Here is a 25788-nt window from a genome sequence, read left to right on the forward strand (position 1 = left end):
TTGCATAATATATTTTATTTGAATAAAGATAACATTGTGGGAACACCACAGCTTAAACTTGCTCTCGCGACGTTTTGACAATAAAAGACTATACATAATATAGTCTAAACAATATCTTACAGACTACGATATAAAGTCTACGTCATATATCCGTAGGCATAGGTGGTTTCAAGGTTATATAAATTATAAAAGCAGTTATACTTTACAAAAGTCCTAAGAATATAAAACTAGAGGAGATATACGACTTTACTGTAAAGGTTTAGCCATACAGGCCGTACAATGAACAAAAATCTTAAAAAATATATTACAAAAAAACTTACTAATTTATCGTCACTGTGAAATAAATAAATGGGGAAGACCAAAAGACAAAAGTATATGACTTGTCAAGAGGGCGCTGTTATTTTGATGTATGCGGTGACAGTTTCCTTTAGTATGAAGAAATTAGTTCTAGTGAAATTCCGCAATATGGCGCGTAGTCTATTTCGGGCCAGACTTTATATGGCTTCGTATAATTTTCTACAAAAAGTACATTTTCGAATAAAAACGTCGGGTTCCATCTTTTAAGTTTTATTTTCTTATAAGCCTTCCCCATTGTCGCCAAAAGCAAACCTTTTTATATCAGGCATGCTTCTACTTAAATACTAAAATATACCGAGGACTAGTATAGTAATTTCATAAAGTATGGCCTCTGAATATGAGTGGATATATGTATAATATGTTATATGTACAGTCAACAGTAAAATTAAGATGAAATAAACGAGTATTAGTGTTGAATTATGTACATTTATAATACTGGTAAAATAACACAGTTCTAGCAGTATTTACAAAGCAGTATACAAAGAAATCTAAAATATTTAAGTAGTTGATATTTACGTATTATCATAAGTCTTACTTAAGTTTAAATAATTTACGTCTTCAAGCTCATGAATCTAAAGGTTCTTTTTCAGACGGGACTTGAACTCGCATGCGATTTTACATTGGGGATTATGTCGAATTTAACACGACAATCAAATACTGCAATGTAATGAAACTCGCATGCGAGTTCTCGTATCGTGTAAATTGTCCCTTACAAACTAAAAGTACAAATTCATTATCTTAAAAATAATATTTGATTTCTTCACATAATTAAGAATAAGTAGATTTCATGCAAAATATAGTAGCATATATAAGTCTGTACCTAACAGAGGGACGAACTTTTAATTACAAAATGCTCCCAGATCGATTTTAATAGATAGAGTATAAAAAACGGAGTCTTAATTAAGACTATTTTAAAATAGAATCAAGTAGGTAGGTACAAAAATTAAGGTAATAAAATACATTTTGCTCATAAAAAGTCACTAGGTATACTGAAATCCCAGTTTTCAACTGAAACGCTGGTAGTGCTAAATATTTTAGATAGCCCATGAGTCCTAAGTATACAATTTAGCGAAAATGTAGGTACTTTTGAGAGTTTAATTGGATGGTGCTTCTTTCGTAGCGCCTTTAGATGTCTGGTCGGGCTTAAAGCTCGGCCACACATGCGCGTTTCGAGAGCGTAGGCGGAGCGTCAGCGGAGCGCAATGATAGCGGTGTGCCGGACGAACGCTGATGGCGTTGCGCCCAGCGAACGCCGGCGGAAACTAACGAGCGCGGATTGCGAGCGGAACCAGCGTTCCTCCGGCGCACCGCTATCATTGCGCTCCGCTGACGCTACGCTATCAAAAAGCTTTATGTGTGGCGGAGGCTTTATACTTCTAAGTAGAGACCGTACAAGTAATATGATATATGACTAAAAAGCGTCTAAACGTAGCTCTCTTGCTTAGCCGAGAAAAGCATGAGAGACTCCATCAAATGTGGTTTAATCATCTCATCAACCTCGGTCTGCATATCCGCAAAGGCGTGTGGATGGTGTTTATATATTGTCCGTAGTGCCTTGAGGCAGTAGATGAGAGTTTGGTCTGGGTCGACGTCGAGATGCGGGCGGGTCCGCTGCAGCCTGACCAGTCGGGTTAGGTGCGGGACGCCTTCGAGTTGCACTATCTGGTGCGCGACGTCTGGGACTACTGATAGTCTGTGGACAAAGAATATTATTTGAATTTGAGGACTTATATCTTGGAATCTGAATATGTATTACCTACTGATAGTTTGTGGACAAAGAAAATCCTAATAGATAGGAGTGCACCAAATGTACTCCAAAGTCTTCAATATGATTCATGGTTATATTATTTGTTCTTGTGCACGCAAAAGAACTTTTCAACTCAATTCGCGAGCCCTTGTGGCCCCCAGAACGGCCCTTGAGCCCTTGTTGGAATCCCGGTAGGAATTCAGTGGGTAAGCATCTCTCCCACCTTCCTCTTCATTCACAAAGGAAGAAGCTGGGAGGTGAGAGTCACGCGCCTCAAAATAGGATGATAAATAAAACAACAGCATTCGCACACCGAAAAAAAAAAACACTGTCGCATCCAGTAACCAATCAGTGACGTACCTAGAGATAGCCTCAGCAGCGTGCGCGTGCAGCCTCGCCTGCGCGCGCATTTCGGCGGCGCGAGGGGCGTGCGCGGGCGCGGCGCGTGCGAAGCACACGAGCGCTGCGCACGTCGCCCAAGAGCAGGATAGCGCTAGCACGCAGCGCGGCACGCGGGAGAGGGATGCTAGATATGAGGCGGTTTGCTCCTGGAACAAAAATTGCGTCGTTAGGTTAGGTTACAAAGGAACTGTACGGGCAGGGTGGGAGACTAACGGCTTGCGTCGTTAGGTTAGGTTACAAAGAAACTGTGCGGGCAGGCGGGAGACTAAATTTTCATGAAAGGTGGTCTATTGCTGAGGTGGGGTGGTGCTGAACTATTTGACACTTGACACATGCTGGGTTGTTAGTGTTGGTGACATAACAAGTCAATTTTGGAGTATAGGTAAGCTTGATCCGGTTCGAAGGACCACTGATATGAAAAATGTTTTGCTACGTTTTTCTTTTACTTTTATTACAGAAGAAGGTGTTAAAGCGTCTACATAACACATCTCAGTATCTTATTCTTTATATCTTCTCAATCATATCGTAGCTATATTACCTGTAGGAACACCGAGATGTTAGGCCCCCGCCTTTTCACAGCGTCGAGCAGTCGCTCTGTAGTGCGATGTTTGGTGATGACTGCCACGATGTCTGACTGCTTGTTTCCTTGCTGCTCCAGTTCCAGCTCTCGCACCAGGTTGACGAGGCACGCCGTGCAGAGCAGGAGAAGCTGGCAGCATTCCGTGCGGGACAGGATGCCTGATGAAAAAAGAAAAAAAATAGTTGTATGTGGTTGGCACTTTTAAGAGGTCGTTGGGTGTAAAGAGACACCATAAACCAGAACTATGAACTTTGGTGCTGAAAGAGAGGTTTCTTAATAAGAAAGGTTCTCCAGCAAAAGGATTCCCCCCTAATCATGCACAGTCAGCCAAATCTTTTTGGCGGAGAATAGCTGGCTGTAGCCCGGGATACGAGTAAGATGGAACAAATGCCCGACGAAATCAGAAAAAGTGGGATAGGTCTTTCACTCTTTACCTATCCTGCGGTGTATACGATTTAGTTAGGTTACAATGATTGCAACCATGGAACCAACAAAATACTGTGGTTCTCGTCGCCACCCTACAGAAATCTAGAGTAAAGTAGATGAGCCACCTGTGATATTCTCAACAATGGTATCCAAGTATACTTGAAGCTGCGTCAGATCGTAGTGCCCTCGGAGCCAGGGCGCGGGAATTTGCGTGAAAACCGTGATGACCTCACGCATCTGAGGCTCAGAGTTTTCCTTGTCCAAGAGGATGTGTGGGAAGATATAAAAGCCGCCACCCTACAGAAGTAAATAAACCTGTCGAGATTAGACGACTTACCTGTGATATTCTCAACAATGGTATCCAAATATACATGAAGCTGGGTTAGATCGTAGTGGCCCCGAAGCCAGGGCGCGGTGATCTGCGTGAGAACCGTGATGGCTTCACGCATCTGAGGCTCAGGGTTGTTCTTGTCCGAAAGGATGTCTGATAGATCTCGATGCCACCACCCTGCGGAAGGAAGTAGATATATGATGAAATATATTATTAAATCTGAAATTATGTAAAATACTTAGATCCCTAAAACTTTAAGTTTTTGAAATGAAATGTATTCTTTAAATCTGCCAACACTGGTCCAAACCTATATCACATCTCGGACACTGGCGATGAAATATATGAAAGAGGCGCGTTCCTAGCACACAGTCTAAGCTCGTGTAGGTGAACGCGTACCATGCTTGTATGAGTGAGATATGACAGGTCGACTGTTCGCGTTTTTGACAGGCGGTAACTGTGAGGTAACCGAGAGGGGGTGGGCGGCACTTTCAGCGGGGAGAAGGAGTGGCCATACTGTACGATAGTACTCTTTATTATACTGTGCCTATATCTTTCTTTGTTAGGGTATAACTGTTATTTGAATGACGATGTTCTAAAGAAAAATGCAAAGGAGCTAAAACCAACAAACAAATCTCAGCAACAAAAAGCACATGGATAGGTACTGAATCAGCGGTAAGCTTTTATACGACGTGGGGTTTTAAAGTCTTACCTCTTCAAACTGCTTGACCGCGTCCCCATTGACACATACAGTAGCCAGCGCTCTCAACGACAGTGCCTTAATAGAGCTCTTATTGCTCTCAATGATGGCCGTCAGCAAAGCTCTAGGCACCCCGCACTCTACGAACGGTAGCTCTGTGATGCTCTTCATGATTTTGGAGCATTTCTCGTGGAGAGTGCTCTCGGAACGGTCGTTCAGCATGGCCAGGTGGCCGATGGATGTGAGAGTGCTCTTTAGGATCATGTCAGATGGTGGCTCTTCGATGATTGAGACTAGAGTCTGAAACAAATTAAATGTAGAATTTAATATTGAAGCCCAACACGCCGAGCAGAAACTGTGTTGGCTACATATATGGATAGTACCCATATATTTTTTTACAGAGAAAACGTAGGAACGCTTTCTGACCTTTCTCCAGCATCAGTTTTGTACTTAGCCTCACTAGGAAATGGTATTCGGTTGTGAATGGAAACATCTTAGAGAGATTTGTGATCAAGAAAATAGTGGATCATTTCACCGTAATTTCGTCTTTGCTTGAGAGAAGAATGTGTGAGTAAATAATTTAGTTAGGCTCCTAGCTATAGTCTGTAGGTAACTTAAGTTCATTATTACCTTCATTTGCTGTACCAAAACCGCTTTGGTAGTTTCCAAGAAAATCCCACTCAGCGCTTCCAAATGCTTCAGCACCACACTGCATTCTATTGTGCTCTCATTCAGTTCCACCTTCACGTCTTCCCCTATATCGATGAGTTTCTGCAAGTATAGTTGTAGGGATTTTTTGATTTTGTCCCATCGTTCTGGTGTTTCGCCTGGAGGCTTCGTGTTCAGGGTTATGCTGTGTGCTAGGACGAACTCGTTGATGTTTGCTACTAGGAGGCAGATCTGCTCTTCATTTGGAGTGTTGGCTTCTAATTGCCTGTAAAAGAAAAACTTATGGTAAATTATAAAATTATGGATACGATAAAGAATTTTCTAAATGGTGTATACCTACCAGTCTGCTCCGACTTCCGGTACCTTGGGTCATTATTCCAAAATGACGGAAGCATCGACCGTGACGTGAAAAATAGAATAAATGCGGGATGGATGAAATGGCGACAGATCTCAGGGACAACATGCGATCGACGGATGCCCCTTAAACTTAAGGGGAAAATCTATAAGACGATTGTGAGGCCTGTTGTATTGTATGGATCTGAATGCTGGGCGACAAAGGTGGAGGATGAAAGGAGAGTAGCGGAAATGAAAATGTTGAGATGGATGTGTGGAGTGACCAGAATGGATCGGATCAGGAATGAGTATATTAGGGGAAGTTTGAAAGTTGCGCCTATAACGGAAAAGATGAGGAGTGGCAGGTTGGCGTGGTACGGTCATGTAATAAGGAGGGATGAGTGTCATATAGGCAAAAGAATGTTGGAGATGAATGTTGATGGATGGAGAGGGAGGGGTAAACCCAAACAACGATGGATGGATTGTGTGAAAGAGGACATGAGAAAGAAAGATGTGAGTGTTGAGATGACGAGAGATAGGGGAGAATGGAAGAGGAAGACATGTTGTACCGACTCCACATAACGTGGGATAAGGGTAGGAAGAAGAAGAAGAAAGAATTTTCTAAATAACGTAAGATTTGAAACACGATTTAGAAGATTTGACTAATAAAAGCCCAAGATTAAGCCTACAGCGTGGCAAATCTCGACTGGGAGGTCATTGTAACTGATCCATTTTTTTCTGTTTTACAATGTTTTAATTATTAAATAGAGTGTCCACCGGTTATATAAGGTAGGCGTGTTCAGTGGATACATGTAGAACTCAACATCATAATAATGGAAAAAATGGATCAGTTACAATGCCCCCCCAGTCGATACAAACCGCTGTACCTTATACAAAAACCCGTAATAATTATCACTCGAGGAAGAAACTAGGAGTCCACACTTACCGGATGACATCACTGTACTGATGCACAATAATCTGTCCATGAGTCTGCACTTTCTTAATATTCCCTGTGATAGTGGCAGAGCTAGCGGACACCAGGGCCTTCATCTCCGCGCCTAGCGGCTTGCTCTGCAGCGTCGTCATGCACTCGTTCTCACACGACCCGACCAGGTCGCACAGCCAGTATTGGACCGGCTCTGGCTTCCTTTCACATAGCCGCTCCAACGCTGTCTGGTCTATGCTTCTCTCTCGGTATAGAATTTCATTTTGATTGTTTAATACTAAGCTGTAAGAAAAAGAAAGTAATTAGTTTTGCCAGTTAGATCACGTATTGGAGAATAATACAGAGAATAGAACTTTTTGTTTACCCGCTATTAAAATTTTCTAACAGATTCACTCTACGAGGATTCTTAGTGGAACTCTTGGTGGCACCCCTTTCATGTATTCATGGGGAGCTATCATTTTTGGAGTAGACGTACAAGCTAGATTACACTGGACTTCTGAGAAATTTGGCTCATCGTCTTTTAACTTCTCCCGTTTCGTGTCGTGTGTTAAATTCCTGTCAGTCTTAGAATCTGTGTCATATGGGATTTTTAGTTTATCTTGGAACTGTGGTGGGGGTGATATCCGACTTATCCTGAAGTGATTATCGTCGTCTGCCGAGTCTTTACTCCTTAAGTTGATGTCGCTATCGGTACCCACTAACCTTTCATTGTAATTGGGAAGTAACATTTCTTGTTCCGGGTAACCGACAATGACCCACGAGTTTTGTTCCTGTGTCCTCGGCAGACCGAGAGAGGGTACTCTGCTTCCATTTAAGATACCACCCGCATGAGTTTCAACGACGCCTGGCTTCTCTTTTTTCCCTGGGAATATCCTGAATATATCTCTGTTTCTTTCACTTTTTGTTGCCATTCGTTGTTTAGCTTTAGGGCCAGGTTTTTTTGTTGGTTTAAGATGAAGACTGTCCATGATGTTTTTGCCCAACAAAGCATTGGCAGGTTTATGGATTTCATCTTTGTCTTCTTTAGCTGGTTCCTCGTCAATGTATCCTAAAGAATGATAGCCGTCTTGAATATCAAGTATCTGCTGGTCCAATCTTTGTGCTTCAAAGTTAAGTGATTTGTTTAACCTATTTCTTTGGAATTTTGGTGTTGTTGTAATTGGAACATTATCCTCATTGGACATGCTACGTTTGTATTCAGGTTTTGTTGCTGTACTTCTCTCTGTTGGTGTGTAAGATATGTTGGAAATTGGAGTTCTGTTCCTTGGCTGGTTATTAACTGCGATCTCATTATTGTCGGCTAATTTTATGTATTCTAAACTTTCATCAGATTTATTTTTACTTGTTTCTAAATCTTTAACTTTAGCCACTTTGATGACTTTTGAACTGTCACTCTCTGCACTTGATATAAATGACTTTTTTACTGGATATTTCTTAGACGGACTAATCATATTTATATTTTTTACCGGTACATCTTTGGTATCTCTGAGTATTGCACTGTTATTTGGGTTATTTTCTTTATTGCTTACATTAACATTTGTAATTTCTTTACCACCGCTAGCTTTGGCATTCTTAGGAGTAATATTTTTAGACGTTTTATCTGCTTGCGAATCTTCATTGTTAATATTCTTTGGGCTAGGATATTTCTCTTCATGTTCTTTATCTTTTAGGAGTTCCATATGTTCTTCATCGTTGTGTATTTCATAATATTTCTGCAAGTCGTAAGGAGTCTGTATGAGACTGCTGCTTCGGTTTCTCGGCTTGGGTACCGGCGTTTTCATCCCACTAACATCTAAGACTTTTGCATCAACAACGTCTCGACTGGGAGTGTTTTGAAAATCGATGGCTTGTTTGACAGTGATATTTTCATTGTTATTGGAATCGCTGCTGCTTCCAGATTTGTTTTTAGAGTCTTCGGGGGAGGGGTAGTATTGTGAAGGCGGTGGAGAGCTGTCGGAGTCCGAGAACCCCGAGTCTTGGCTCTTGTGACTGCCGGGGCTGCCGTGGCGCAGAGGCCACTGGTTCTGAACTGCATTGGGCTGAGCAATGTTTTCGACGCTGACGTTCCTCTCTTGTTCGGGCTGGTTGGCGATCCAGTGCGGCAGCTGTGGCTCCCAGTCGTCCTGGGCTCGGTTGTGGTTCCAGTCCGCTGGCTGCGCCACCGGGCTGCCGATGTTCGGCGGCGAATCTCCCCACCACACTTTACTCCGCGTTCGTTGGAAGTTGGACATCCTGCAAAGAACAAAGTAAATGTAAATGACCCGTGGGAAAAGCGTGTCTAAGGTGCCGCGTAATGACGTGCCCAAATGACGTAATTTCTTGGTCCATTATAAAGCCTATGATTTGGGAGACGCCGGCCATGCGTGAAGGCTAGTTCTATGGTTAAGGAGGAATTATCTGTTTTGTTTTTTGTGCGCATGGGAAAAAGTTATGAAAAGCTTATTTTGCGTAGAAAATTATAACTAAATTCTTAACATGCAAAGTGGCACGAGGTAATAACAATAATGGCATATCACGAACGCGGAGTCGCGGGCAGATGTTTAAAACCGTTGCAGAATCTATTGTGCAGCGCCATTGAAATGCTTCGCAGTGCAAGGGTACGCCTCGGGCAACTGTGATTTCGTCTGCGCTCCCCTATATTTACAGAAAAAATGACTGGTCAAAGGTTTCTAGAAAAAAAAAAGTTGAAATGAGAGAAGTTTGCTTAGGTACTTTTACTTAAATATGCTTCAGGCCTTTATGTTGGCTTATTTCATTTCAAGCTATTTTGATAATGAAACTCAATCGGTAATTTAAAAACTGTTGTCCCATATGGACACTAAGGCATTATTTAAGGAATCAATCTAGTTTATGTAGTACAATACTGATCGATGTAAAGTGTGTAACTTGGCCATCACGTTCGCGGTTTTCTATGATTCAATTGTTTGCACTGGCAGCGAACTACTGTTCGACACTGACTGATTCATAAAACAAACAAACCTACATTCTCTGTGGCTTCTGGGCATAGTGCACACTGGCTTTTATTTATTTGCTTATTTAAATATTCATGTCGTGTAGGCTTGAACTGTGAAAAAAGGCAGTGTGGTATTTATGAGCGTAAGGTAAATGCTGGGCCTTGAATATGTACAAATCTTTTACTGTTATTCTTTTTTGGGTAAATTTGTTCAGGTATGTTCACAAAGTGAGTTTTCAATAGCCAATACTACAATATTTACTCTCGTAACAGAAGCAATAATATAATTAAATAAGAAAATTTCGTAGGGAAGTTGTAACTTTAAAATATCTTACTGTATATCTTCCTCTCAATTATAAGTTTTATTTTATCTATATTTTATAGGAAGTAGCGGTAGAATTTCAAGTTGGCGACACTTAACGCCTTTAACCTTTAATAACTAAAATGACATTATCTCCATTTTTATAAATTCAACCGTATGTTGACCTTTCAATTCGATAGCTATCTACCTGTTATGCTCATGACCTAAGTAAGGACTAAAGTTTTATCGGGACGTCGGCCGCAGCTGCGGTTAAAGATTAAAATAGGAATCGGGAATTCAGAATTGTACATGTGCATCTTAATAGGTTGTCGTGACAGGCTTTTCTGAAACTGGATACTGATGATACAATAATATAGGGGTATTTTATGAGATAAAGTGGGGTAAGTATCTATTATGTTTCATGATGGTAACGAATGTAACGATGATCGTTATTTTAGAATCTCTGGATGTTTCTACGTGCTTTGCCTAATACCTAGTACATACTTAGTATATTAAATGATAGCATTAAATAGATAAGCGTCTTTAATACATTTATGCTTGTTTCTAAAGATCATTTTGTTTTTAGCTTTTCCACACTGCAATCTGATATTTATTCCTTAAAGTCTAAGGAATAAATAAATAACAGATCGCAGTGTCAGCAGTCTAAGGCTTAGACGAACTTTGGAGTTTATATGTAGGCGCTAGTAAGTATATAGAGTCTGTTCGGAAAGAGAAGAGGCGTGAAATGTATGGGGTTCAATACATACCACGACTCTTCTCTCTGAAAAGACTCTACCTATGATATGGCATCGACACCCTATTTATGGGTTAAACCTTCTTTGGGTGCAAAACCAGAAAAAACCTTGCGGTCGTTGGACAGTGTGGAGGCACTCTAAAAAGTTGAAAACGTTATCTGTAACAGCTTCTTTTTTATAGACCCGTATTCCACAAGAACCACTACTCTACTACTAATAGCAACTAATAATCACTAATAGTCACTAATCACTAGTACCTACCAGTCAGAGGAATTATGTCGTCATACGCCTTGTATATTAAATGAACTAGTTTTGACACTCTTGCGTTGCTTTCGAAACGTTTAGCATAGAGATGACAATGGAATTAGGATTTAGAATAGTAACTAGTTGTGATGCAAACTATTAACATACCTGGGTACTTATAATTAACCTGTAAAGTGCTATTACGTTAATGGATAATTTATATTGATTTAATTATTGGGTGACCAAAAAAACTAACCTTCTTCCATTACGCATTTGTTGGAACTCAGTGAAATCAAAAAGTAGTGCGTTTTAGAAAGATTTGTAATATGTACTAAGTTCATTAAAAATATTGAAACAAAGAAGAGTTATGGAACCAATAAGGAAAAATTACATAAGGTACAGCGGGGCGAATACCGGGGCAATTGCAACTAATACATTTTTTCCATTATTACACTATCCACTGAACACGCATACCATATATAACCGGTGGACACTCTATTTAATAATGCAAACATTGTAAAATATGGAAAAATATGACCAGTTATATTTCCCCCCAGTCGAGATTTGCCCCGCTGTACCTTACCCACTCTTCTCTCTGCACAGGCTCTATGCCAACTTATTGCCAACTTTTTGTAAGTCGAATCCTGTCATGAATCTTGTAGGACCTAGATGCAGGAAATAATCATAATTTCGAGAATATTGTACGGACGGCACATAAATTCGAGTTACTTACTGTACAGTTAAAAGCTGTTTTCACTTTTGGATAGGGGATACGGGTTAACGTATTTTTCCCCTCACTAGCTCGGAAACACGTGTTTTGTCCTTTAATACCAGCGGGTAAAAACGCATTTTATCCACTAGTGGGTAAAGTAAATTGACCTTGAATAAAGTCAAATTAACTGCTTTAAAATTGATAAAAGTAGGTGAATCTAGTAATAAAGATGATTTACCACCTGTGGAACTACTGGAAGCAGTGATAAACGCATTTTTTGCGTTGTAGTTTCTTCGCTATAGTGAGGGGAAAAGTTTTGTGTTACACTCGGGTGCAAATGTATTTTACTTCTCGTGTGTTAAAAAACTCGCAAGTTCAGGATTCTATTCTCGAACCACTCGCTTCGCTCGTGGTTCAACTATAGAATCCTTTCACTTGCTCGTTTTTCAATTCCACACTCGGCGTTAAAATACAACTTTGCCCCCTTGTATAACAAATAACTATTTTTAGTGTGAAAACGAGTAGGCTACTCAATTTTTTGTAGGAAATAGATAAAAGAAACGGACAATTTATCTTTATCTGATTCAGTCTCTAGGTAGGTAGGTAACTACTTGACCTATCTATAATAATATGTACTTAGGTAATGGGACTTTTCTAATAAGTACGTCAAAATTACCATTTAAGTAGTACATTTTGCTGTCAGTGCAACCTAGATCGTCGCGCACCGTGCGGTTTCAAAGGAATTTCCTCTCCGGCTGTGGAATGAGCTCCCTGCCGAGGTATTTCCGATGGGTGACAGGTTCCACCACCAGGCCACGCTCAGTGTAGGGTTCCGTAGTTTTCCGTATTTTTCTCAAAAACTACTGAACCTATCAAATTCAAAACAATTTTCCTAGAAAGTCTTTATAAAGTTCTACTTTTGTGATTTTTTTCATATTTTTTAAACATATGGTTCAAAAGTTAGAGGGGGGGGACGCACTTTTTTTTACTTTAGGAGCGATTATTTCCGAAAATATTAATATTATCAAAAAATGATCTTAGTAAACCCTTATTCATTTTTAAATACCTATCCAACAATATATCACACGTTGGGGTTAGAATGAAAAAAAATATTAGCCCCCACTTTACATGTAGGGGGGGTACCCTAATAAAACATTTTTTTCCATTTTTTATTTTTGCATTTTGTTGGCGTGATTGATATACATATTGGTACCAAATTTCAGCTTTCTAGTGCTTACGGTTACTGAGATTATCCGCGGACGGACGGACGGACGGACGGACGGACGGACGGACCGACGGACGGACGGACGGACAGACGGACGGACGGACAGACAGACATGGCGAAACTATAAGGGTTCCTAGTTGACTACGGAACCCTAAAAAGGGGTGTACAAGTTTCTAATGGGTCGGCAACGCGCATGTGAGTTTAGTTGCAGGTGTTTCCATCAGGTGGACCGTGTACCTGTTTGCCACCGACATGGTATAAAAAAGTGCCGGGATTTACTTCAGGCCCGGGAACGTTCCCTGACAGCATCAATGATATTTAGACTGTGTGGGGTCGCGTCGATCCACATCTTATTATGAAATCAAAACAACTTAACACTGCAGATTGACAGTAAGTAGGACTGTTCCAGTTCTCAAAACAATAAGTTGTTTGGTCAGCATGTATAATTAGTCGCCTCATAAGTATTAATCACTTCGTTTTATTCACGAAGACGCCTGCTATGGCTCGTATTGTCATACTATTAAAGGCCACATTTGACAAATAAGCCGATATGAATGGCTCTATTGTAGCTGCTTAGAAACCTGTATCTTACCCAACCTTCACCAGACTGAAAACCTTCAAGTGCATGTCGTGTCATTAAAGATGACATGCGAATTTGACAAATTTAACCTTTAATTGTATGACAATACGAACACAGGTACGTGACTTTGTGAAGGACACGATCTGTATCATTGACCTATTTCACCTTAACACCCTTGTTGTACATTATAGGCCTAGTGCTAATGTATTTAATTACATTCTGACCAAAAAGAGTAGAAATTAATAAGTTTTTTTTTCAAAAAATTTATTTATGGAACAAGCTTTTATAGCCGAATATACCTTTCTTTCAACAGTACTGCTGCTTTTCGAGGCGTTTCTAAAAACCCCTGGAATGTAGTTGACTGTCAGTTAAAAAAAAAAGGCAGTTAAGTTAGCTTGTCGATTGTGTTATCAATGTTGAACGCCTTCAAGCGGTTATCAGTTAGCCTTTGAAAAAGGGAAGTATTTAGCTTCCTTTTATTTCAAAGACATACCTTAGTTACATTATCAGTATGGTACCTAGTGCACCTGCTAAAAACGTGTTTCTATAGACGAGGTTGAATACTAAAATAATTTTCATATATTAGACGGCCTAGTGGGCCTAGTGGCTGAATAGTGAATACTGTATTTTAATAAATTTAAAAATAGGCCAGAAAAATTCCCCGGGATGTCCCCTTCCCCGGGATGTCCCCTCGGGACATCCCGGCGTCCATTATGTGGATAAGATAGAGGTTTCTCTAAATTCCCAAAACACTCATCAAAAAAATAAAGGCCAGAAAATATGAATATATGTACATGTACATTAATTTAAAGTTTAAATGCCAATCAAAGCCATGATAACACGTACTCATACGAATACTCATAGCTTAACAATTTAGGTATACTGAAGTACCCTGTTGTGTGTCCAGTAGCCCCAGTAGGTACATATCTCTCTTATAACTTTTTCGCAAGGGGCACAGTGTATGTATGTACATCAATGCCACAGAGAACCTCCTATAGAGTGGCAGTCTTGTCATATTTGGTTCGCGATACGAGTCACCAGTGTTTGGGGTGCGAGGAGCGGGCGGGGAATGTGTTAAGCGCGCTGTGATTGGCCGTTTCAAGGACGGCGGGCAGTCGCGCCAGATGAAAAGGGACAGAAGTATGACTGTCCCTCTACTGACGCGTAAGTGGCCAATGTAAGTTGACCTATGCCGGCTCTGAATAAATTATAAATATGACTTATTTGTGGAATGTAATGCCGTCTGTTTTTAAATTTGAGCTTCTTGTTACCTTTCCACACCATTTCACACTACAGGTGGACATCTTTAAGGCATCAAAATACCCTTTTCCAATTTTTTTGTGCGAAAAACACGCGCTGCTTTCGGGTCTGTTACTTGGTCGATACTGATCGGGCACGGCGAGCGCCCGCGCTTATATCAGTGCAAATACTAGGAAGGCTGGCCACAGCGAGTCGTCTTGTAATAGATGTCTATAGGGGTTGGTCTGTGATCAATGCTTATCAGATTCAAAGAGACATTGACAACCTATGTTGCCAAATATATTGCACCACACATTTCTTAGGAACAATAGGACATTTGGTCACTTTATCTATTTTATGCTGGCTGTATATCATAATCAATAATCATTTATTGCATTCATGTACAAGTTAGTAATAAGTTTTCTTTAGGGTTCCGTACTTCCGTACCTCAAAAAGGAAAAACGGAACCCTCGTCGTTCACTCGTGTTTTTTTTTCGAATAGGTACCACACAGTGGAAAATAATTATACGGCATTCATGAGTAGGGTACCGGACTCGAGGAGTTCCAAGCGAGTTGCTGACCCCTTAAAATCTGTACACACTACTTACTGTAGGGCATAGTCCCAGAAAACAGAGCGGCGCCATAAGGGTTCCTTTTGTACCTTTTTGGTACGGAACCCTAAAAACAACAGGGAGTTCAATGTACGGCTGAAGCGCCCGCGGAAAAAACTTGAACTCTGATGACAGGGTGTGGCAAATCAGTTAAATTAGTAATCAAGCAGATAGGTACTGTAAGTAGTTTTAAATCCATACTAATATTATAAATGGGAAGCGTTGGTGGCCTAGCGGTAAGAGCGAGCGACTTTCGATCCGGAGGTCGCGGGTTCGAACCCCGGCTCGTACCAATGAGTTTTTCGGAACTTCTGTGCGAAATGTCGTTTGATATTTGCCAGTCGCTTTTCGGTGAAGGAAAACATCGTGAGGAAACCGGACTAATTCCAATAAGGCCTAGTTACCCTTCGGGTTGGAAGGTCAGATGGCAGACGCTTTCGTAAAACTAGTGCCTACGCCTAATCTTGGAATTAGTTGTCAGAGCGGACCCCAGGCTCCCATGAGCCGTGGCAAATGCCGGGATAACGCAAAGAGGATGATGACTAATATTATAAATGGGAAAGTGTTCTGTTTGTTTGTCTGTCTTTCACGGCAAAACGGAGCGACGTATCTATTGACGTGTGACGTGTGTTTTTTAAGTAGAGAATTAGAGATACCTAGCTGAAGGGATGGAGAGTGACATAGGCTACTTTTCATCCCTTTCTAACGCGACCGAAGCCGCGGGCAAAAGCTAGTAAACGACCTAAAGTTTTTAACGAATATCTAAAGTAGAATGTGTCACCTTCAGCCTTTGCGCACTTCCACCTCTTTCGTTTCGCGCCGCTTGAGTGGACACAATGCTGCAATTTGCCTGTTCAATGGTGTGACATTGAATTTGAGCACCAACACAATGATATAACTACTTCGTGAGTGTCATTGTTCTTAGACTTTTGAACTCTGCCTAGTACTTCGTTAGTAAGTACCTATATATTTTCTAGTAGATCTTATTTAATAAGTATTGGTTGATAATTATAAGATTTTTGACCCCCTGATCGTTCTTTCACATATGGATAGGTACACTAGGTACCGTATACCTAAGAACCTGCGAACAATAATAAACTAATAATCCTCATGTTAAATAGGTAGGTAGGTAAGTAGATTTGTAAGTCTTATGTTTTTTTTTTTGGTACTTAAATTATATCCACAGGCATAAACACTGAAATAGTTGAAATTTTGCCATGAGCTCAAGTAAAATTCTACGAAGTTTTGTGTGTCATTTATCAACAGTTTATTTAGTTACTCATATACCCACGACCCACGAACTGGCGAACTGCAAAACAACAAACAAAATACTTATGCGTAAAAATTGTAATAACGCTACGGCAATTGAATAAAAATTAAAAGGAGAATCAGAAACGTGAAGGGGCGAGGCGGGAGAATGAAAAGAGAGTTTATGGACCACGATAAAGTCATAGTCAACGTTCTGATGAAGTTCTGAAGTACTCTGGTATAAGTACCAGAGTACCTGGTGGAGCTGTAAACAGTAGCATGGAAAATACAATCTCTATCGCTTGAATATTATTGGCCCTATAACCAAAGCTTATATTAATATCTAAATGTGGAATGGAATCACTCAATCGGCGAAAGCATATCGGAGTCGCTCGGCCTCGGTTCATTAGTTATGCGACGGGTTACATCGCTTAGATTACGTTATACGCTCTCTTGTTAGCGGAGAATCCATTTCTAATAACTGGCTTTTTATTGCTTTGCGTGAAATCACTTCATTTTTATGGAATTGGAGTGATAATAATCAGTGCAGCACTATGCTGTTTGGTGACTAGATCTTAATTAGTGGTTTGGTAGTAATTTTTGAGGAGATAATATATACAGAAATACATTTCTTAGTTAATGCTACAGCTGAGCAAGACTTCTGTTCTGCAGTAACAAATAATAAGTTAATTAAAAAAAAAACCTCAATATAAGCTTAACTCAGTTTGGCACTAGGTCGTTCTGTGTCAAGTTTTTGTTTAAATTATTTTTAGTTAGCATGTATTGACGACTTCATCAATAAATTCATTCATAATTTGTCCATGCAATTTCGTAGCTCACTGTACATACTCGCTTACATAATAATTAATAGTAGATACCTAAAGTCACCAAGTCGAGTTAACGAGTTAAGATATGATAACATCTGCATGATCTGCATCTGCAAATGTAGTGAATAAAGTTAACAACAACTTAAACAAGTGAACATCAACAATGTCTAACTAAACTAATGGAGCACCTGAAGCTTAAATAAGGAAAACAACAGATGCTACATTTATTGAATTTTACCGTAAAAGTAACTCGTTCGATAAATTCATGACAGGCAGCTGAAACTATCGTAGTTAGGTTGCTATTGGAAACGAGAACAGATGACGTCTGCGAATTTATTGCATTCAATTTTGAAATATCTGCGAGGCACCTTGCACGCCTTAAAAGGAGTGTAATAAATAAAAAGAATATGGCGGTATTGAAGTTAGTGATAATGCTGTTATGTTGAGGAATTCACTCAGCAAATAATTATGTATGAGAAATTTAAACTACGCAACCATAATGTAAACATCAATACGTTATACTTTTACATTTAAAATATGCTAATACATACAAATACAACATTAGCATTATGACAAGCATAATAATTATAGTTACCTAATTGACATAGGTACAGTTTCAACCTTTGCGACATCATACATTTCGCGCATTTTTTCTACTGAAGAAAACGGCTGCCAAAACATTACAATAAGTTTTATCATATAATATTTCAGATTGTTTTATATCCTCTTAAAAAATGTTGACGCTTCGAAAACTTTATATACTTACCTAAAATTTACAAGAAAATCGATGTCTTAATTCAGAAACAGGAAGGGTTTTAAAAAGCGAAAAGTGACGCACGTCATACGATACGAGATGTCGCTACAATAATTATTGTCTATGGTACGAGTATAAAGTGCACCTGGCATAACGGTCGCGTGTCATCTGCTCGTCTCCATACGCCACGCCACGCTTGGCTGTATGGCACGCGCCCTTGCGTAAAAAAAGTTGGTTCGAAATTCGATTTGAGCTATTCGAATTTTAAATTAGTTTTTGAGGGAGTGATGCCTTGTAACATTAATTTGATGTTAATTGCTAAAGTAAAAAAGTTTTGATGCCATTTTTATGTTTTACACTTGCTAATTCTAACAAGTCTATTATTAAATTGGTGTACTTACCTATATATTTAGAAATATTTAGGTAAGTTTTTACCGATTTTTACGAAGCCTTTTTACCGACTGAAACTCATAAATAAGTATAGACTCCAATTGGCATTATCAACAAATTGTCTATTGTAAATAAGAGATATGAATATTCATCACAAAAGCCCCTACATAAGTAAAGTTCTAAGTATACTTATCTATATATGAGACTATTAATACTGTTCCGCATCTAGGTCGTATGTCCTGATTGTCCCTATTGAAACGCCAGTATCGATCCACGTCCCCGTTTAATGGAAAACCGTTATTAGTCTAGAGCCAATTTGGCCACAAGTCGTCTCCTTCACGATTTTCGTCGACATCTCTTCTAAATACCTAAAACAGGTATGGATATGTTCCTCGTTCTCTCCAGATTACGAATTGACCTGTTTTAGTTTAAGGAGGGGGGGACGGGTCGAGAAAAAGGGGGGGAAAGATGGCGACCGACCATCATAGATATTTACTCACATCTCGAGTCCTATGGCACCAATCTGTTCGTGCGAGGTGTCATTTGAAAGCTTATTAAACTTACTTTAATTGTTTTCAAATAACTATGCTCATAAAAGTAACCGTTTAGGAAATATTCGAAAATATGTGTTTTTTTATCGCGCATGAATTGCACAAGTACTAGTAAAAAATGCGTCTAACTCAATAAACAATAACTTTACCGCAATTGATGTTATTATAAAATTTTCGCGTCTATTCATGTTCTTTCTAAAAATATAAGTTTCATTGGTATATGATAATATATAACCATATAATTAAGAATTTTGTTTGGCAGGGGTTATCCTCCAGGTCGCATAAACGGGCGCTGACCGTAGTAAAGTATTTAATATTTTTGAGGTCTTATTTTACGGATCCATATGTGAGAGGTATCGTTTGAAAGATAATTAAACCTACTATAATTGTTTACATATAACTATAGTATTTAAGGTAGCTGTTTACATAATATTTGAAAATATGTGTTTTTTATCGAGCATGAATCGCACAAGTACTGGTAAAAAATGCTTCTAAGTCAATAAACAATAACGTTACCGCAATTGATGTTATTATAAAATTTACGCGACTATTCATGAGCTTTCTAAAAATATAAGTTTTATTGGTAAGTGATAATATAACCATTAAATTACGAATTTTGTTTCGTAGTGGTCACTCCGCCGGTCGCATAAAAATGAGCGCTGACCGTAGTAAAGTATTCAATATTTTTAAGTTCTTATTTTACGGATCCATATGTAAGAGGTATCATTTGAAAGCAAATTAAACCTACTATAATTATTTTTGAATAACTATACTTATAAAGGTAGCTGTTCACAAAATATTTGAAAACATGGGTTTTTTTTCGAGCACGAGTTGCACATATACAGATAAAAAATGCTTCTAACTTAATAAACCATAACTTTATCGCAATTAATGTTATTATAAAATTTACGCGAAATTTCATGCGCTTTCTAAAAATATAAGTTTTATTGGTGTATGATTATATATGACCAAGTAATTACGAATTTGGTTTAGCAGGTGTCACTGCGCCCTGTCACGATATTGGGTGCTGACTGACGTCGCCAAATTTTCTACGTTACTCAGATCCTATTTTACTGATAAATTTGTGAGAGGTATCACTTGAAAGCATATTATGCGTACTATCTTTATTTTTAATATTTCAAGTCGAAACTGTAGAAGTTTACAAAATATTTGATTAGTAATATGTGTATTTTACTGTGCATGAATAGCATTGGCATTGATAAGACACGCTTCTAGCTCAATAAATTATAGTTTTCCGCAATTGAAATAATAACAAAATAAACGGAAAATGTATGACTTACACAAAAAATAAGTTTGGTTTGTATTGCATGAACAATTAATTTGAATTTGTTCAGCTCACCTACTGCGCACCATCATATAAATGGATGTCCACCGTCGTTGCCTTTTTTCATGATTTTTCAGATTTTATTTCACTAATCGTATATTCATAATAAATATAATCTATCACGTATCGAATTTACTTATATACTTAATTGATCAGTGAAATAAAATCTGTAAAATGATGAAGAAATTAAGGCAACGGCGGTGGACATCCGTTTATATGACGATTGACCGTGCGCAGTGGGTATGGTGGACAAATTAACATTAATTGTTTAAGCAAATCTAACAAAACTCATTTTTTGTAAAGGCCATACATTTTGCGGTTCATTTCGTTATTATATCAATTGCGGAAAAATATAATTTATTGAGCTAGAAGCATGTTTCACTCGTATCAGTGCGAATGCTATTCATATACAGTAAAAATACACATATTGTCAAATATTTTGTAAACTTCTACAATTACGACTAACATTATTAAAAAGTAACGATAGTACGCATAATATGCTTTCAAATGATACCTCTCACAAATTGATCGCTAAAATAGGATCTGAGAAATACATAAAATTAGGCGACGGTTAGCACCTATTTACGTCACGGGGGTGCAGTGACACCTGCTAAACCAAATTCGTAATTACTTGGTTGTATAATATCATACATCAATAAAACTTATATTTTTAGAAAGCATATGAAATGTCCTGTAAATCTTATCATAACATTATTTGCGGTAAAGTTATTGTTTATTGGTCATGCACCAAGATACAATCTTAAAAATTATGAAAACGGCAACGAAAATGGTCATCCATGTATATGACGGTGCGCAGTGAGTATGATGGATAAATTAACATTAATTCTTTATACAATACTGACAAAACTTATTATTTGAAAAGGTCATACATTTCACCGTTTATTTTGTTATTATATCAATTGCGGAAAAAATATAATTCATTGAGCTAGAAGCATGTTTTACTCACATCGGTTCCAATGCATATATTCAAATATTTTGTTAGCTACTACAGTTACAACTAAAATTATTGAGAACCAATGATAGTACGCATAATATGCTTTCAAAAGATTCCTGTTAAATAAAATAGGATCTGAAAAATATAGAAAATTTGGTGACGGTCAGCATCCATACGTGGCCGGGCGCTGTGGCCCCTACTTAACCATATTTGTAATTACTTGGTTATATAATATCATACACCAATAAAACTTATGTTATTAGAAAGCACACAAAATTCCGCGTAAATCTTATACTAACATCAATTCCGGAAAGTTGTTGTTTATTGATTAAGAAGCATTTTTTACCAGTAGGTACTTGTGCGACTCATGGTCTATAAAACACATATTTTCAAATATTTTCTAAACAGCTACCTTTATGATTATAGTTATTTATAAAAAAATATAGTAGGTTTAATTAGCTTTGAAACGATACCTCTCGCATATGGATCCGTAAAATAGGACCTCAAAAATATTGAATACTTTACTACGGTCAGCGCCCATTTCTGCGACCGGGCAGAGTGACTCCTGCTAAACCAAATTCGTAATTACATGGTTATATATTATCATATACCAATGAAACATATATTTTTAGAAAGAGCATGAATAGACGCGAAAATTTTATAATAACATCAATTGCGGTAAAGTTATTGTTTATTGAGTTAGACGCATTTTTTCTAGTACTTGTGCAATTAATGCGCGATAAAAAAACACATATTTTCAAATATTTCGTAAACGGTTACTTTTATGAGTATAGTTATTTAAAAACAATTAAAGTAGGTTTAATAAGCTTTCAAACGACACCTTGCACGAACAGATTGGTGGCATAGGACTCGAGATGTGAATAAATATCTATGATGGTCGGCCGCCATCTTTCTCCCCCTTTTTCTCAACCCGTCCCCCCTCCATAAACTAAAACAGGTCAATTCGTAATCTGGAGATAACGAGGAACACATCCATACCTGTTTTAGGTATTTAGAAGAGATGTCGACGACTTTTTGTAAAAGAGGTCGTTTGGTCCCTGACTATATAGTGTGGATCGATAGCTGCGCAGTGTCATCGTAGGTTGTTATTTGATCGACAATACGTTGCTTCTTTCACAGAAGGGCTCTATAATTCAATTGCAATAAGGACCATTTTACCAGAAAATTCTTGTTGAATGATTGTAAATGTAATCACACGTAAAGCTTATCTATCGGAAGGCTGCAAATGATTTTTCCTCTCACTAGCTCGGAAACACGTGTTTTGTCCTTTAATATCAGCGGGTAAAAACGCATTTTATCCACTAGTGGGTAAGTTGACCTTGATTAAAGTCAAATTAACTGCTTTAAAATTGATAAAAGTAGGTGAATCTAGTAAAAAACCGGCCAAGAGCGTGTCGGGCCACGCTCAGTGTAGGGTTCCGTAGTTTTCCGTATTTTTCTCAAAAACTACTGAACCTATCAAGTTCAAAACAATTTTCCTAGAAAGTCTTTATAAAGTTCTACTTTTGTGATTTTTTTCATATTTTTTAAACATATGGTTCCAAAGTTAGAGGGGGGGGACGCACTTTTTTTTTCTTTAGGAGCAATTATTTCCGAAAATATTAATATTATCAAAGAACGATCTTAGTAAACCCTTATTCATTTTTAAATACCTATCCAACAATATATCACACGTTGGGATTGGAATTAAAAAAAAAATTCAGCCCCCACTTTACATGTAGGGGGGTTACCCCAATAAAACATTTTTTTCCATTTTTTATTTTTGCACTTTGTTGGCGTGATTGATATACATATTGGTACCAAATTTCAGCTGTCTAGTGCTAACGGTTACTGAGATTATCCGCGGACGGACGGACGGACGGACGGACGGACAGACAGACATGGCGAAACTATAAGGGTTCCTAGTTGACTACGGAACCCTAAAAAGATGATTTACCACCTGTGGAACTACTGGAAGCAGTGATAAACGCATTTTTGCGTTGTAGTTTCCTCGCTATAGTGAGGGGAAAAGTTTTGTGTTACACTCGGGTGCAAATGTATTTTATTTCTCGTGTGTTAAAAAACTCGCAAGTTCAGGATTCTATTCTCGAACCACTCGCTTCGCTCGTGGTTCAACTATAGAATCCTTTCACTTACTCGTTTTTCAATTCCACACTCGGCGTTAAAATACAACTTTGCCCCCTTGTATAACAAATAACTATTAAATAAGTATTTTAATGACCTTTTCTAGAGGTCTAACATTAGAGAATAAAATACTCAATCAAAATGTATACAAAGGTGGACATAATGTAATATCATTTTGAAAACGTGTTACTATGAAGTGTATTTGACCTGCCTTTGTTCAAGAAGAAATGTAAAAAAAAACCTTTACAACAATGTTAACTTATTTAAATTCACCTACTGTTTCCTCGTCTAAGAAATATGCCCTAATTGGCCCTCATGTCCCACTCGAAATTCGTTCTGTATCGAGGTATTTCGAATAAAACCGTTACAATATCGATCGGTGCGCAGTGTCATCGGTTGTGATTTGATCGCTATGGTTACCGCCAGGTGTGAGCTCGGGTTCCCGGCCCGACGATTAGCGCGTCTACAGGGTGCTTAAGCTGACCTTTGCGAAATTTGTAATGTTAATATTTTTTCAAGTAGATTACTAGGGATAATCAAATTAGTTTTTGGGATTTTTTTTTAAAGTAGTGTAATGGATTGAAATTATTTATTTATTATTATTATTTAGAGCCTAATGTGTCCCACTGCTGGGCAAAGGCCTCCCCCCTCTTTTTCCACTCATCCCTGTTTGGAGCAACATCTGGCTAATCTTTCAAAAAGGAGTCTAAGTACTCCAAGTTATCCCGCTATCGCCGATATAACGGATTGAAATAAAAATGCTATACTTGAACTATTTTTTTTTTGTGTTTCTGGTATTTCGGTAGGTACGAAAAATCTTACAAAAAATATCGTGATGTGTAAATTATACTAATATGTACCTAATGCTATAATCTCCTAAAAAAATATACCCAATCCGTTAACCCGACAAAATGAATTTAAATTTCCTAGGGTTAACGGATTGGATAGGTATTCATTTATAGATATACCTAATTAAATCAATAAGCTGTGTTTCTATTTGACTAAAGACGCGCGTCATTTACTAATTTATTAGTAAAACTCAAGGTTTTCGTAATCGTGGCTAATTAGGCCCACATTTGATTAAACACGGCCATTTGTACCTGTATTGTCCCATTGTTGGAATTACTCGCGGTGACGTGCACTGACTCACGAGCAAACATGATTAATAATAAGTTAATTTACTATAATCTGTAATTTATGAGACGCTAATGAATGTACAATAAGGCAAATATAAAACAAAACTTTTAATTCATATGCTACACTAAGGTAAAGTAAAAAACGGAAATATAGAAGAACCTACTCATAGCATAATGTTGTATTTTTGCCGGTGTGGTAAAGCTGTCAGATATCGAGTAGATCAACGAGAGCCAGTGTGAACATTAACGCACATACATAGTTAAGACTCTAAATTTGCAAGCAGTCATAGGTTACACTGACAGCTTACCATTAGATGGGCCGCATTCTTGTTTTATACCAAATACGTTTATACCAAATATAAAAATGAGATAAGAGATTTACGAGTTTTCCTATTTTTTAAACCGATTGACAAAACCATTGGATAACAGTATCATACTAAGTTCAAATCACATTCACTTTGTAACAAAAAATTACACACTTCATAAAATATTAACATTTGAAATCAACCTGTATAAGTTTCTAAGTGGGCCCGCTCCCCTTATCACATATGCATTCCCAAAGACCCTTACCGGTTTCGTAACATCTGTCCATATTCGACACTGTTTCTTTCTTGCCGACTTCCGACGCAGGATAATAAATAATAAGCAGTCCTACAGTACAGAAAATACACTTCGCACAAAATCGAAGTTTGACAGCAGTTCAGGGTCGAATCGTTTTTATTTTCGGCCATTTTGAGTTGTCAAAAATCAAGTCAGGGCTCGGATACCGGTTAAATTTTCAAACCGTTATCATGTACTTGGGGCAAAACCTTTAATTTTCGTTTTCGCTCGAAAAACCGCTACTTTTAAACCGGTTTTTAGGGGAACGCTTTCATAAAGGTTTCGTTCGATTAACCGGTTTAGAACAAAATAAACCGGTTTATTCCGCAGTATGATAGGTAATACTGTTCTAACCAAACAAAAAAAGTCGCTGCGTGAAAATAGGTATTTACGAGGCGCCGATGCGTCTTGCCGCTCATGACCTTCGCGTTCTTTACAAAGTTCGGAGTAAAATCAGGGGCGGCTAACCCGCGATTCTATCGCCGCGCTACAAGTACATGCTGGCGGCCGCGAGTTCGCGGCCTAATCAGGGGTGGCGCGCGTTCTCATAGAACGCACGTTCGCACTTTCTATTGTTACTTTACGTCGCGAGTTTTTTTAAAGTTTTATATGCGATGTCCACGTGTGAATGGCTAATAATACTTAGTTAAATAGACATCATGAATAAAATAGGACAATCTTACACAGATTTAAGAGAAGGCTTGTGATGTTGGGACTTACACAAAAATAT

General features: G+C 38.4%; 1 protein-coding gene across 1 annotated transcript; it reads right to left on the minus strand.

Annotated features, from left to right (window-relative positions):
- LOC125235843 lies at positions 1-25057 on the minus strand. Its single transcript, XM_048142452.1, is given in 11 exon segments — positions 1-2050; positions 2465-2652; positions 3045-3244; positions 3850-4005; positions 4008-4020; positions 4553-4840; positions 5171-5474; positions 6489-6770; positions 6853-6908; positions 6911-8720; positions 25029-25057. Coding segments are annotated over 11 exon segments (3582 nt in total). The 5' UTR covers positions 25043-25057; the 3' UTR covers positions 1-1779.
- Positions 25058-25788: the final 731 nt, after the last annotated feature.

Source organism: Leguminivora glycinivorella, chromosome 18, assembly GCF_023078275.1.
Source record: "Leguminivora glycinivorella isolate SPB_JAAS2020 chromosome 18, LegGlyc_1.1, whole genome shotgun sequence".
In the NCBI taxonomy this organism is placed as follows: Eukaryota; Metazoa; Arthropoda; class Insecta; order Lepidoptera; family Tortricidae; genus Leguminivora; species Leguminivora glycinivorella.